This window comes from Cervus elaphus, chromosome 21, assembly GCF_910594005.1.
Source record: "Cervus elaphus chromosome 21, mCerEla1.1, whole genome shotgun sequence".
Lineage (NCBI taxonomy): Eukaryota > Metazoa > Chordata > Mammalia > Artiodactyla > Cervidae > Cervus > Cervus elaphus.
In genome coordinates this window covers 19,499,943-19,512,363 of record NC_057835.1, presented here as the reverse complement: position 1 = coordinate 19,512,363, position 12,421 = coordinate 19,499,943, and the positions used below count along the sequence as shown (strand labels likewise).

At 42.7% G+C, this 12,421-nt stretch overlaps 1 protein-coding gene across 7 annotated transcripts in view; it reads right to left on the bottom strand.

Moving 5' to 3' along the window:
• MTSS1 (MTSS I-BAR domain containing 1) overlaps window positions 1-12,421 on the bottom strand; it is a 160,729-nt gene that overhangs the window by 120,772 nt on the left and 27,536 nt on the right. For all 7 annotated transcript variants that reach the window (XM_043879426.1, XM_043879429.1, XM_043879427.1 and 4 more), the window contains exon 3: window positions 11,418-11,491. In XM_043879426.1, the coding sequence (XP_043735361.1) occupies window positions 11,418-11,491 (74 nt within the window). The remainder of the gene's footprint in view (window positions 1-11,417; window positions 11,492-12,421) is intronic.

Genomic DNA, 12,421 nt, shown 5'->3' with positions numbered 1-12,421 from the left:
ATTAGAAACAGCAATAATTCACAAAAGTTTTTTCACACTTCATATGATTGAAACTCATAGGTATTCAGTATAAATATAGATGTACATACACATACTCAAATTTGGAGTGGCTTGAGGGGCTTTAAGGAAGTTAATGAGGCTGCTGCTGTTTAGTCGCTCCGTCATGTCAAACGCTTTTGCGACCCTATGAACTGCAGCCCTTCAGGCTCCTCTTTCCACGGGATTTCCCAGGCAAGAATACTGGAGTGGGTTGCCATATCCTTCTCCAGGGGATCTTCCCAACCCAGCGATCTAACCCACGTCTCTTGCACCTCCTGCATTGGCAGGCGGGTTCTTTACCACCGACCCACCAGGGAAGCTCTGTTAATGAGGCTACACTAAAACTATTCCAGGTTTTGGTCCCCCCAGAGCCCTCAGCAAAGTCGTAAGCATATCAAGGATGAGCTCTGCATAGAAACCAGTCATCCTGGAGCACAGAATTTGTGTCTCTGTCATTTTAGGCAAGAAACTTCTAAGACCAATCTAATGTTTTAATTCTTTCAACTAACAACACACACACACACATACTTGTGTGTATATATATATTTATGTTATATAGACAGGTTGTTATATATGTTATAGATATTGGTTGTATAGATACTATGTGTATAGACAGACACAAACACACACATCTTCACTGAAAGGATTACAGCTATAAAGCCCAATTATTAAAGGACTGTTTGATACAACCCAGGATTAAAATTGTTCTCTGCATTCATCACGGTTAAGAATATTTACAAATAGTGAACATATAACAGTGAGGTGGACACTCAGTCTTGGCTACCTCTGAATCCACTTATTATTCAACACTAGGTAACTTTTCGATGAGTCTACGGTCTGTTAATATGGATTCATTTTGCCAAGTTATTTCAAATAAAGGAGATACACCAATAGCAATCACCCTTCTCAAGTTCATGAAAATTACTTAAATGTACTTGGAAGGAGACAAGAAGCAAAAGGCTAACCTAATGTCTTAAAAGCTTAGGCTTCATCACAAAGCAGTTTTGTCAAGCTTGTCCCTTTTTTCTGCTCCCATAAAGAGCCTTTTTGGACACATTTTTCCTAATCAGCCCCCTTCCTCATAAAATGTTAATTTCACAGATGTGTGTAGGTTTGCATATGTATTGTATGCATGTCTGTACCTGATACATAAAAAGGGTAAGACCTCCTTCCCTACTCAAGATCCAATTACCCCCTGCCCCTTTGGAACAATATCTTATCCATCGTGAATACATAAAACAGATGAAACAGATATGCTATAAAAACAAGTGGGAAGCATTCACTGTTGGGAATTATTATTGCTTACATGCCTGTCTAGATTCTTCTACCACCCACTGACCCAATGCCTCAGAAACAGCACCTCTTTACATTCTTTACCAAGTACCTAGTAAACTCTCAATATAGTAGATATAAAACAGAATAAATCAGGTGACTCATAAACTAGTACATTTACTGTTAAAGGCAAAATAAGCCTTTCTTTGTAGACACTGTTATAGCCCTTACATCCATGCTGGGTTATGCGGTAGCTACTAGGTATATGTGGCTGTTTATAACTAAAATTTAAAAATCAGAAATTCAGTTCTTCAATTATACTAACCATGTTCCAAGTACTTGATAACCTCAGGCGGCTTCTGGTTATCATACTGGACAGTGAAAATGTGTAACACTGTCATCACCATAGAAAATTCTATCACGGAGAATGGCCGTGGCCCAACCTAAAAGCTCCACAAGAGGCCAGGACCACATTGGGGTCACTCACCACAGCGCACGCAGGACACGTCAAGCTCTGGCATAAAGCAACACAATTAGAAAGAGATAAACAAGAAATAAGAGGAAAAGCGTGGCTTTGTCTTGGCCTTGCCAATTTCCTGCTTTAATCAACTACAAATATTCTTATTTTTCATAGCTTTGTTCTCACGCCCCATACCCACCTAGAACACAACAACGAGAATTTTCAAAATGTAACTACCAGCAGAGCAAAATTGGCTTCGGGCTTCCTCGGAATAATTCATGTGAATCAAAATCAAGAGGTCAAATTCAAAACCGCGAAAATGAAAGGCAATAGAGTTTCTAGGTCACTGTCAATACAGTCTGCCCAGATTCATGTTTTAAAATGTCAGAGAATACAGCTGCTGGTCCATCCACTCTGTAAACAAGATACAAAGTACTTCACTTCATCAGTTTTTATTTAACAAATCAGCAACTGCTTCCTGGGCATCTATAATGTGCCAGGGTTCCAGAATATTAGAGCTTGGCATTAATTTTACTTAGAGCCTGTGTAGGGTTGTCAAGGTGCCCCTATGAGAACTATATCCAGACTCTGAGTAAAATTCACACCAGCCAGTTTTCCGTAATACTTTGAGGCTTGTAATGCTTTCTGCTGGGTTCCTTTTGCTCCCCAATACTTCTAAAGCCTCAACTGGAATAAGATTATCAGAAAAATGAATACACTATCCTTGAATGTTTCAAAACCATAAACTTGGCTTTTAAAGAAAAATTACAACTGAGCTGTTTCCTCAAATACTCATAAGGACTCTCCTCTTTTAAGAGTCTTTAAGGACAATAACCAAAAATGATTAAGGAACCTGAACTGGACTATCTGAGTATAAAACCATTTTGGTGATCAACAGCCACATCTAGAGATCAGTAGATTGCAGTTTTATGCCTTTTTCTTTTTAATTAAGTGAATGAAACTGTCCAGGTTTCTTTAAGGTCATCTTCAAAGAATATGCAGTTCCAGGCCCATGAAAAAGTTTTTTTATGACCTATTTTGGGGCTACCCCGTTGGCTCAGCAGGTAAAGATTCCTGCAATGCAGGAGACACAGGAGATGCAGGTTTGATCCCTGAGTCCGGAAGGAAGATCCCCTGGAGAAGGAAATGGCAACTCACTCCAGTATTCTTGCTTGGAAAATCCCATGGACAGAGGAACCTAGTGGAGTACAGTCCATGGGGTCGCAAAGAGTTGGACAAGATTGAGCATGCACAAACACAATGACCTTTTTTATTGTTATTTTTTCAGTTTGTGGCTGAGCAGCTTCCTAGGTAGAAATCCTGCCTTAATTACATGAAAGAGAGTTCAGGTCTGAAACACCAAAGTCAATCCAGAAGTTAAGAGTCAATGAAGTCTCAGTTAAACAACCTCATTAAAATAAAACTTGTGGGGGCTTTCGTCTCGTACCAAGGGCAGAGGAGTCTTTCGCGTCTCTACACGACGCAGGCGAGTTTACAGCAAATTCCGAAGCCGACTCTTGTATTCTCCATTCATCACGCCATCAACAGCATCTGGAACCCCCTGCGGCTCGCCGTAAGGATGGGGTCCGGGGGCGCCGCCGTCCAGGATGGCGAAGGCCTCGTCGTTCTCGATGCCCGCAATCTTGCTCTCCTGTTGCGCTAAGAAGGCCGCAGCAGGGTCCTCTTCGCCGGCCACTCCGTTCCCCAGGGCGGGACCGCCAGCGGGGACGCCGAACGGATCTAACTCAGCCATGGTGGGAAGTTCCACGGCACCGACTTTCAGAGAAACACCAACCGACCGGCAGACATGGCGTCCGGCAGCGGCCGCTGTGCTTGCGCCTGCTATCAGACACAAGCTGGAGGAGGGAGAGCAGGAACTAGTTTATAATTTCAGCTTTGGGACTGCTGGTGGAGCTGGAATTTTTTCTCAGTGTTAGGGAGCCATATTACTGTCCCTTTCTGGTTTATATGACCAGGGTACTAAATCAACTACAATGGCCCTTCATTTTAGGAAATTATTTTCAGTGCTGCTACTTACTGGTATGAGCACTAGACTCAAAGAGAAATAGAAATCTTCTCTGTGGTCAGTCTTGTCTGACTCTTTGGGATTCCATGGAGTGTAGCCGGCCAGGCTCCTCAATCCATGGGATTTCCCAGGCAAGAATACTGGAGTGGGTTGCCATTTCCTAATAGTGGGGATGTTCCAACTCGGGGATGGATCCCCTTTTTCTTGCATCTCCTTCATTGGCAGGCGGATTTTTTACCACTGAGCCACCTGGGGAGCCCCTTTGGTCTGATACTAGTGTTTGCAATTTTCTTTGAATTAAAGAAGTGGGTTTTGGTTGCATGTTTTCCAGTGATATGAAACCCAGTGGGGATAATGCTGACTTTTGGATTGCTGACAAGCGTGGTGAAAAGTGATATGTAATAGTAGGAAAATATCCTAAGAGACTGGAGAATTCCGAAGACATTTGAGGGATAATTTCAGATTTTGTGTATTAGGTTGACTGCCAGTGCTAGACTCAAGCCTGATATGATTATGGGGAGCGGAGCGGGGCGGGGCGGGGGGGGGGGGGGGGGGGGGAGCGGCGGCAAGGAGCAGTTACCTTCAAGTAATGAGGCCCAGTTATTTGTGGGACTGCTGTTGCTGGAATATTGTCAGAGATAAGAAACGGGTTGAAAATGCTTCCAGCTAATAGAGCTTTGATGGAGTTGAAAAAAAATAAAAAATAAAAAAAAATAAAACTTGTGGGCAAACAAAACCAGTATGGCTGTCTCTTGGAAATAGCTTGCTGGCACCTCCTTCCCTAAAAAGGAAGATTTCCCCTTCTGTTCCAATTCCAGCCAAGAGCAGACAGCTGCCATGCATCCACCTGCCCACTTCCTGTGACCCCCATCATGGATGTGCTGGGCCCTCTTGGGCAACAGTGAATTATAAAGTCACATAATCCAGAGACTCAACCACCGAGAGGGGTCCCAAGATTCGAATTCTGAACTCCTAAGTGGAATCTGGCCAAAGACCCCATGTCACCAGGCTCCGGCCTCCAGAGATGACAGCCTTCCTCACCCAGACCCACCAAGGACTGCATGCAATGTGGTCTGCACCTTCCTAAATACCAGATACTTATTAGCACTTGGGTACCTGGGCTCCTCAGAGAGGAGCAGGACCCAGACCCTGCCCTGGAGGTGGCTGAGTCTAGCGGGGAGGATGGTGACTACACAAGGAGGCAGGGAGACCCCATTTACCCTGGGGACAGAGGGAGGGGGCGGTGAGGGCAAGCATTTCACAGGTAACCTGACTCTTAAACTGGCTCTAGGAAGATAAGCCAAAGATCCTCAAGCATCTAAAGGGGGTGGAGAGGGGGTGGGCTGGGAAGGGCACCCTGGGTCTGGAATTCACAAGTGCAAGAAGGAAGGGATCAACAGTTTAAAGGGATGCAGGGAGCCAAGGGCATTTTTTTGTGGGTGGAACTGCCGGCCATGGGCAGAGATGTCACTGGGCAGGTGGGTAACAGCAAGATGGCAAGAGGCCTTATTCTCCTGCGAAGCCTTCGAAAATCTAAGGGGTCTAAGCTCCACTCAATTAATCAATAATCTTCAGGCAGGACTCTGAAATCTGTACTTTTTTTTTTTTTTACTTTTTATTTTATATTGGAGTATAGCTGATTAACAATGCTGTGATAGTTTCAAGGTGGACAGCAAAACAACTGAGCCATACATGCATATGTAGCCTTTGAAATCTGTAGTTTAAAACAAGCTTCCTAAGTAACTAAGATCCATCAGTGACATAAGGGGAGCGTAGCATTTATCAAACTCTAGAGTAAGGGCTTCCCTGAGGACTCAGATGATAAATAATCTGCCTGCAAGGCAGGAGGCACAGGTTCGATCCCTGGGTTGGGAAGATCCCCTGGAGAAGGCAATGGCACCCCACTCCAGTACTCCTGCCTGGAAAATCCCACGGACGGAGGAGCCTGGTAGGCTGTAGTCCATGGGGTTGCAAAGAGTCGGACACGACTGAGCGACTTCAGTTTCACTTTTCCCTTTCATGCATTGGAGAAGGAAATGGAAACCCACTCCAGTGTTCTTGCCTGGAGAATCCCAGGGACGGGGGAGCCTGGTGGGCTGCCATCTATGGGGTCGCACAGAGTTGGACACGACTGAAACGACTTAGCAGCAGCAGCAGAGTAAGGGCCTCCCTGATGACTCAGATGATAAATAATCTGCCTGCAAGGCAGGAGGCATGGGTTCGATCCCTGGGTTGGGAAGATCCCCTGGAGAAGGGAATGGCTACCCATTCCAGTATTCTTGCCTGGGAAATCCCATGGAGGGAGGAGCCTGGCGGGCTACAGCCCATGGGTCACAAAGAGTGAGAGACGACCGATCGACTAAGCACATACTAAAAAACATCACGTATTTTATGAACCACAACCGCTCTATTCACTTTGCGTCCTGGAGACTGTCTTCATCAGTTCACAGAACCTCAACAATCCGGGCTCACTGGTTAAAGTCCACCTCAGATTGTCTGGACCTCGCTGGGTGTCCTAAAAGCTCCAGCTTCCATCTGCCCTCCTCACGCATACACAGAGGGTCTCTTCTAACCTTCTCAATCCTTATCATCTGCTTACCTCCACTTCCTTTGTCCCCCAAGCAAAAATCAGAAACTGTAAAGATAATACAGAAAAAGAAAATTTTGACTGTCCAACTTAATTTGTATTTTAAGATTTAATATGGCCAAAGCGAGATTTTAAATTATAGAATATTAGAGCCAAAAAAAGATTACTTGCAACTATCTAAGGCCCGACTAGATCCTGGGAAAACCCCTTTTACAAATGTGGAAATCAAAGCCTGAAGAAGCGAAACAAAATCAGTCAGGGTTACAGAGCTGGCCAAGCAGAAGACAAACACAGCATCCAACTTCCGACCGAGTCATCACTTCAAGGTGCTACATAGATTGGTTTCTTGTCAATGCAATCACGATTAATAAATTTAAAAGCAAACTTAAGGGACTTCCTCGGTAGTCCACTGGTTAGGACTCCACGCTTTCACTGCCAAGGGTGTGGGTTCCTGGTCAGGAAACTAAGATCCCACAAGCCATGCAGATCCCCCCAAAAAAGCAAACTTAAGTTTATACTAAACCCAGTAGCTTCTTACATAAAGCATCATAATTTAGTTGTTAAAATCCAGACTCTGGGCCAGGCTCCAGTCTCTCCACTTCCAAGCTATATGACCTTGGCTGGTTTAGATAAGCTCTCTTCATCCAGATTTCATCATCTAGAATGAAGATCATAAGCACTGACCTCAGAGAACTGTTCTGAGAATAAAAAGACTCACTGCATGTAAAACATGTAGGACAGAGCCTGGCCTGTGTTATGTATTCAACAAAGGTGATTAGAGACCATCCAGTCGGCCGGGATCCATTTCCTTCCTTCTTAGAATCTTAAACTCCTCACTCTGGGTCTGGTGCATCATCATCTCAACATCCCAGAGATGGCTGTTCAAAGCTATAAAGTAATTACAGAAGCACACAGAGGCAGCCAGCAATGAAAGTCACCCAGCATCATGCTCTCCAAAGGCCCATGCTGACACCAGCAAATGAAGCAGTGGCCACGAAGGGCCAGTGCTGACTAAGGCGGAGCATTTCATCAGCAACGTGCCCCTGCCTTGCAGTGAAAGGGGTGGGTAAGGGCTTGGCGGGCACCAGGCTGCACGCTTACAGGAGGAGGCACACTGCTCCCCAGTACTGACCACCGAGGGCTGAGAAGCCTCCCTGCACTTTTGTGCTTTCTCTTTTCTTTAAGTAACTCAGACCACTGTGCCCCAGTCAGTTCAAACCACTTCCATGACAGCCCATGTGCTGCTCCATCATGGACACGAGGAGAATGGAGACCCTGCTTCACGAAGTCAGGCATTCTTTGTACACCAAATGCCAAGACACTAATTCTCTGTGGCCAGTAACACGCAAACAGGTATACTATCATACTGAGCACAAGCTGGATATTCATTCCAGAATGCAAAGATCAACAAAATACAGAACTGTATGTATTATGGTGTTAATTCTTAAATTCCATTATAGTTTAATTATTAACCTAAACACACACATTACAGTAGCAGCATATACTCTTTAAAAAAAAAAATGAACAAAAAACAGCTCTAATTTATTTCCACATTCATAGCTACTTAACTATAGTTACAGGACTAGATTGACTTTGCTGTCATAATGACTAGCGTTTAAAAGATTTTTCTAAATAAATTATTTTCACAGCCAGTGCGAAATATTTGCTAAAAAGGACAAAAACTTTTCAGAGCCATTTCCTCTGGGAAACAATATGGAATGCTAATATTTTGGAAACCAGAGACCCGCTAGTTTGAGATTCTGGATGCCTGTCCAAAAGAGACACATAAGAATAACTGTTACTCCCTTCTCTTACTTAAAACAAGGGCTTGAAAAGTATTGCATCTAAAGGCACTAAGCAGGCTTCTCTGGCGGTCGAATGGTTAGGAACCTGCCTGCCAACGCAGGGGACATGGGTTTGATCCCTGGTCTGGGAAGATCCCACATACCACGGGGCAATGAAGCCCCTACTGAGTCTGTGACCCCTAGAGCCCACGCTCTGTAACAAGAGAAACCACTGGAATAAGACTCCCGAGCACCGCAACTAGAGATAGCCTGCATGCACCAACAAAGACCCAGCACATCCAAAAATAAATAAACGCACTAAGCAAGAGACTGGCCTTTCCACAGTGTGTAGGTATCAAACTGCAAACTGTATTAGAGCTGCAGCCTGTAATGACTGTGAGCCAAAATACATTTGCTGCTGACCAAAACAGCTTGAAGCATTTTTTAACAGATTCTTCATTTCCCTGGAGATGCATACAACCATTAAAAAGAGATTACCCATAGATCTCTAAAAGCATGTACACATGGGTATTAACTGCAGTGTGATGTCTAACAGTAAGTGGAGATAATCTAAATATCCCTAAATAGAAGAATGATTAAACTGTGCTATATCCAGACAAGAAATTCCATTTGGTGGCTAGAAAGAATGAGGTAGATTCTCCAGGCACTGACATAGAAAGATAATTATACTGGGAACTAAAAACACAGGAACAATGTTTCTTATAAGCCACTTTTTGAAAAAAGATCTTAAAAATATATTTTATTCTATATATCAATTTACATAGTGTTCTATGATTAATTTTTCCTGCTATATATATATGTTTAAGAATGCAAAAAAGTCTATAAATGACACTAAACCCCACCTCTGCAGAGGGTACTCGGAGGGTAGACTTTATATACTTTGTTACATAACTTTTTTTAAACTAAGGAGCATGTTCTACATTTTTCAATTGTTAAGCAATTATTAAGTAAAAAATTAACTTAATAAAACTAATTTTACATTTAATTGAACATCAGATGTGCCTTCATGTTTCTCTCTTATCACCATAAAATATACCTTTCTTTGCATCAACCATACATTTTTTCAGTCATGTAAGCTCTCACACTCCTACATTTAACAGAAAGTTATTTCCTTCAAATGCACATAGATTCTAGACATCTCGAGATGTAAAGTACTGTGGTATCACTAAAAAATGACTGAAATCAGATGGTTTAAAAATAGATCCAAGTAGGGATCTTGTTCACTGCGACATTATTCGTCTTCTGTCAAAGACATCGCCTCCAAACTCCTCTACCTCCAACAGCACCACAGAGGTTAGTCCGATTTCTTTTCGCACAAACAATGGTTTTTCCTCCCTTCAACCATAAGAACTTGCAGGCCTTTCAGTTTCCCACCAAGAACCCTTCTTGGCAGCAACTTCTGCAAAAACCCAGGTTCCTACTGCAGGAAATTATGGACAATCATAGAATACCTTTCTATTCCATCCTCTAGGTTCCACTGAGTAATTAAACATTAAAACTTAAACTTATGAATCACAGAGCCTCAAAAATGAAGAATCAGATACTTAAGTTTTCATAAAATAATAGAGAAATTCTTTAAGAAAGACACACTCTGATGGTCATTCTAGAAAGACATCCTTATGACTGGTGAGTCCAGTCCCAGATGCTGCTGCAATGGAAAAAAATATGATAAAACAGACCCAATAGCACTAACAGCAGTGGACACTGGCATGAATGTCCTATTCCTCTTTATACTTGTATATCCTAAAGATTTTATAACAAACACACATGTGGTATGTAGAAAGTTTTTTTAAGGGTCTTAAAAAGATACTGGTTAAGACCCTGGTCAAGCTGACAAACCAGACGAAGAAACCAACGCTCTGGGTCTCCATCACATTCTCCCAGGGAACCTTTGAAAACACCGCTGGCATCTTGGAAATGAGGAGAAACATTACCTCTCCTGGGAGAACTTTGACTCCCTGAGCTGAGCTAATTGCTCACTTTTCCATATTCCCCCGGCACTCTGTTCTACCACTATTACCATATCAAACATATTATTTCTACACTGAGATTCTTGATTTGCAGGTAGCATTCCCCCCACACCAAAAACTACAAGCCCCTCCAGGATGCAGAATATAACATGCTGATTTTTGTGGTCACAAGACAGTGCTTGAAATATCAGTAGTTTTCAAGCATCTTGAATGAGAAGAGCCCTCATTGCAAATTTATTTCAATATTTAATTAAGTACTATGATAAATGAGAACATACTGAAGTCCGCTAGAGGTACATACCCATCGTGGGCTTCACAGGTTAACTCTAGTATGACTGGGATCAAACCCACCCAACACCGGCCCCCGACACCCACATTTTCCAGTGTCATCACGATGGTAACAAGAACAGACCTGTAGCTGTCAGTAAACAAGCAGACCCAGAAAGAAGGCAAAAAAAAAAAAAAGAGGCAGAAGAGATTCTCTGTCTCAGAATGAAATGGGAAGCACCCCCCTTTGAACGGGGGTCTCTAGGTTATGGGTAATGTCATACTTCTAATGCTGGTGCTGGGTAGAGAAAGTTTTACTTTCTTCTCTACAGACCTTTCACAGGTTATAAAAATTCTTTTCCACGATTTAATAGTCACTGAAACCAATACAAATTTTCAAAAGAATTCCCTTTGTTCACTGATTTAATAAACACACTTTAAACATCTGCTGTGTGCCAAGTGCTATGTTTTGGGAAAGTTCAGACACACACCAGTCACAGTCTATACCTTGAGGGGTTTGCAGTCAAACATGGGAGACACATACAACACAATAGGATGCTACTTATAATAGGTTTCCTCATTTTATGGGAACCCAGGAAAAAAGGGCCTAACCCATCATTCTCACTGCTTCTCATTCCACAAGGGAATGAGGAAAATCTTAAGACGATACATATGAGGAAGGAAAAACAAATTGCAACCAAATACACAGCTCACGACTCTGCAACCAGCATGCTGTTAAAAGTGATGACAAACACATCAAGCCATCTCAGGCATAAACACTGGTTCCTTTTGTTTATTTTTCCTTCTTCTCATGTGCTTTATTATCTGAAGAACGATCTGCAGCATCTACTATGCAGAATCCCCCAGAGTTAAAAATATATATATTTTAAAATATGAGTCAGCTCAGCTCTGATAACTTAAGCTCCATCTTCAAGTGAAGCCGCCAAGGGTAAGAGCCCACATGCTGAATGCCATCCCTCCATCTGCTTACCACGTGTGTTGGTGGCCATGTCAGCCACTTTCTGAAAGGCGTCCAAGAAGGCAGCTGCTGCTACTACCGTTGTCCTAAAATGCAAACAGATAACAAAAGCATGAGGAATGTCTCACACCAGCACATGCGTGATAGCAAAAGGGCTGGAGTCTCTGCCAGGGACTGAAAGTCACCCTCCAAGAGGGAAAACCTGACTAGATAGACAACCATCAGCTTAATGGACCCTTTTTCTTTTTTTTTAATTGGAGTATAACTGCTTTACAATGTTGCGCTGGTTTCTGCCATACAACAACATGAATCAGTCATTGGTATGTGTGTGTGTGTATATATCTTTATATATGTATGTGTGTGTGTTTCCCCTCCCTCTTGAACTTCCCTCCCACTCCTACCCCACCCCACCTCCTAGGTTGTCACAGGGCACCAGGTTGAGTTCCCTGTATTATATAGCAACTTCCCATGAGCTACCTGTTTCGCATATGGTAATGTATATGTTTCAAAGCTACTCTCTCAATTCATCCCACCCTCTCCTTCCCCCACTGTGTGTGGACCTACTTTTTAAAGAAGACTTTCTCCTACTGCACTGTACCCCAATAATGTATGGCTTATGCAGTACTAATCAACAAATGCTAACTATTCTTCCTACTCCATTTCACCTGATAGTATAAAATTATCAACAAGTAAAATTTCACAAAGAAGGAAAAGACAGGTGTTTCTACCTAAAAAGAAAAACATCTTTAAAAAATATATAAGTGGTATGGCTGAAAGATACTTTAGAGCAGGAAAACAATATAGCTACATGGATTGGTAGAAGGGATCCTGAAGAGATCTAGGTTAAACAATTCATCTTAGAGATGGGAAAACTGAGACCATAACTACACAGTGATTGTCAAGATCACCAGTTCATACCACAGCTGAGACTAGTAGCCCAGCATGACTTACAATCCCATGTTCATCCCACTATAGGATCCCAGCTATGTGACTTTCCCCCCTAAATCATGACTATA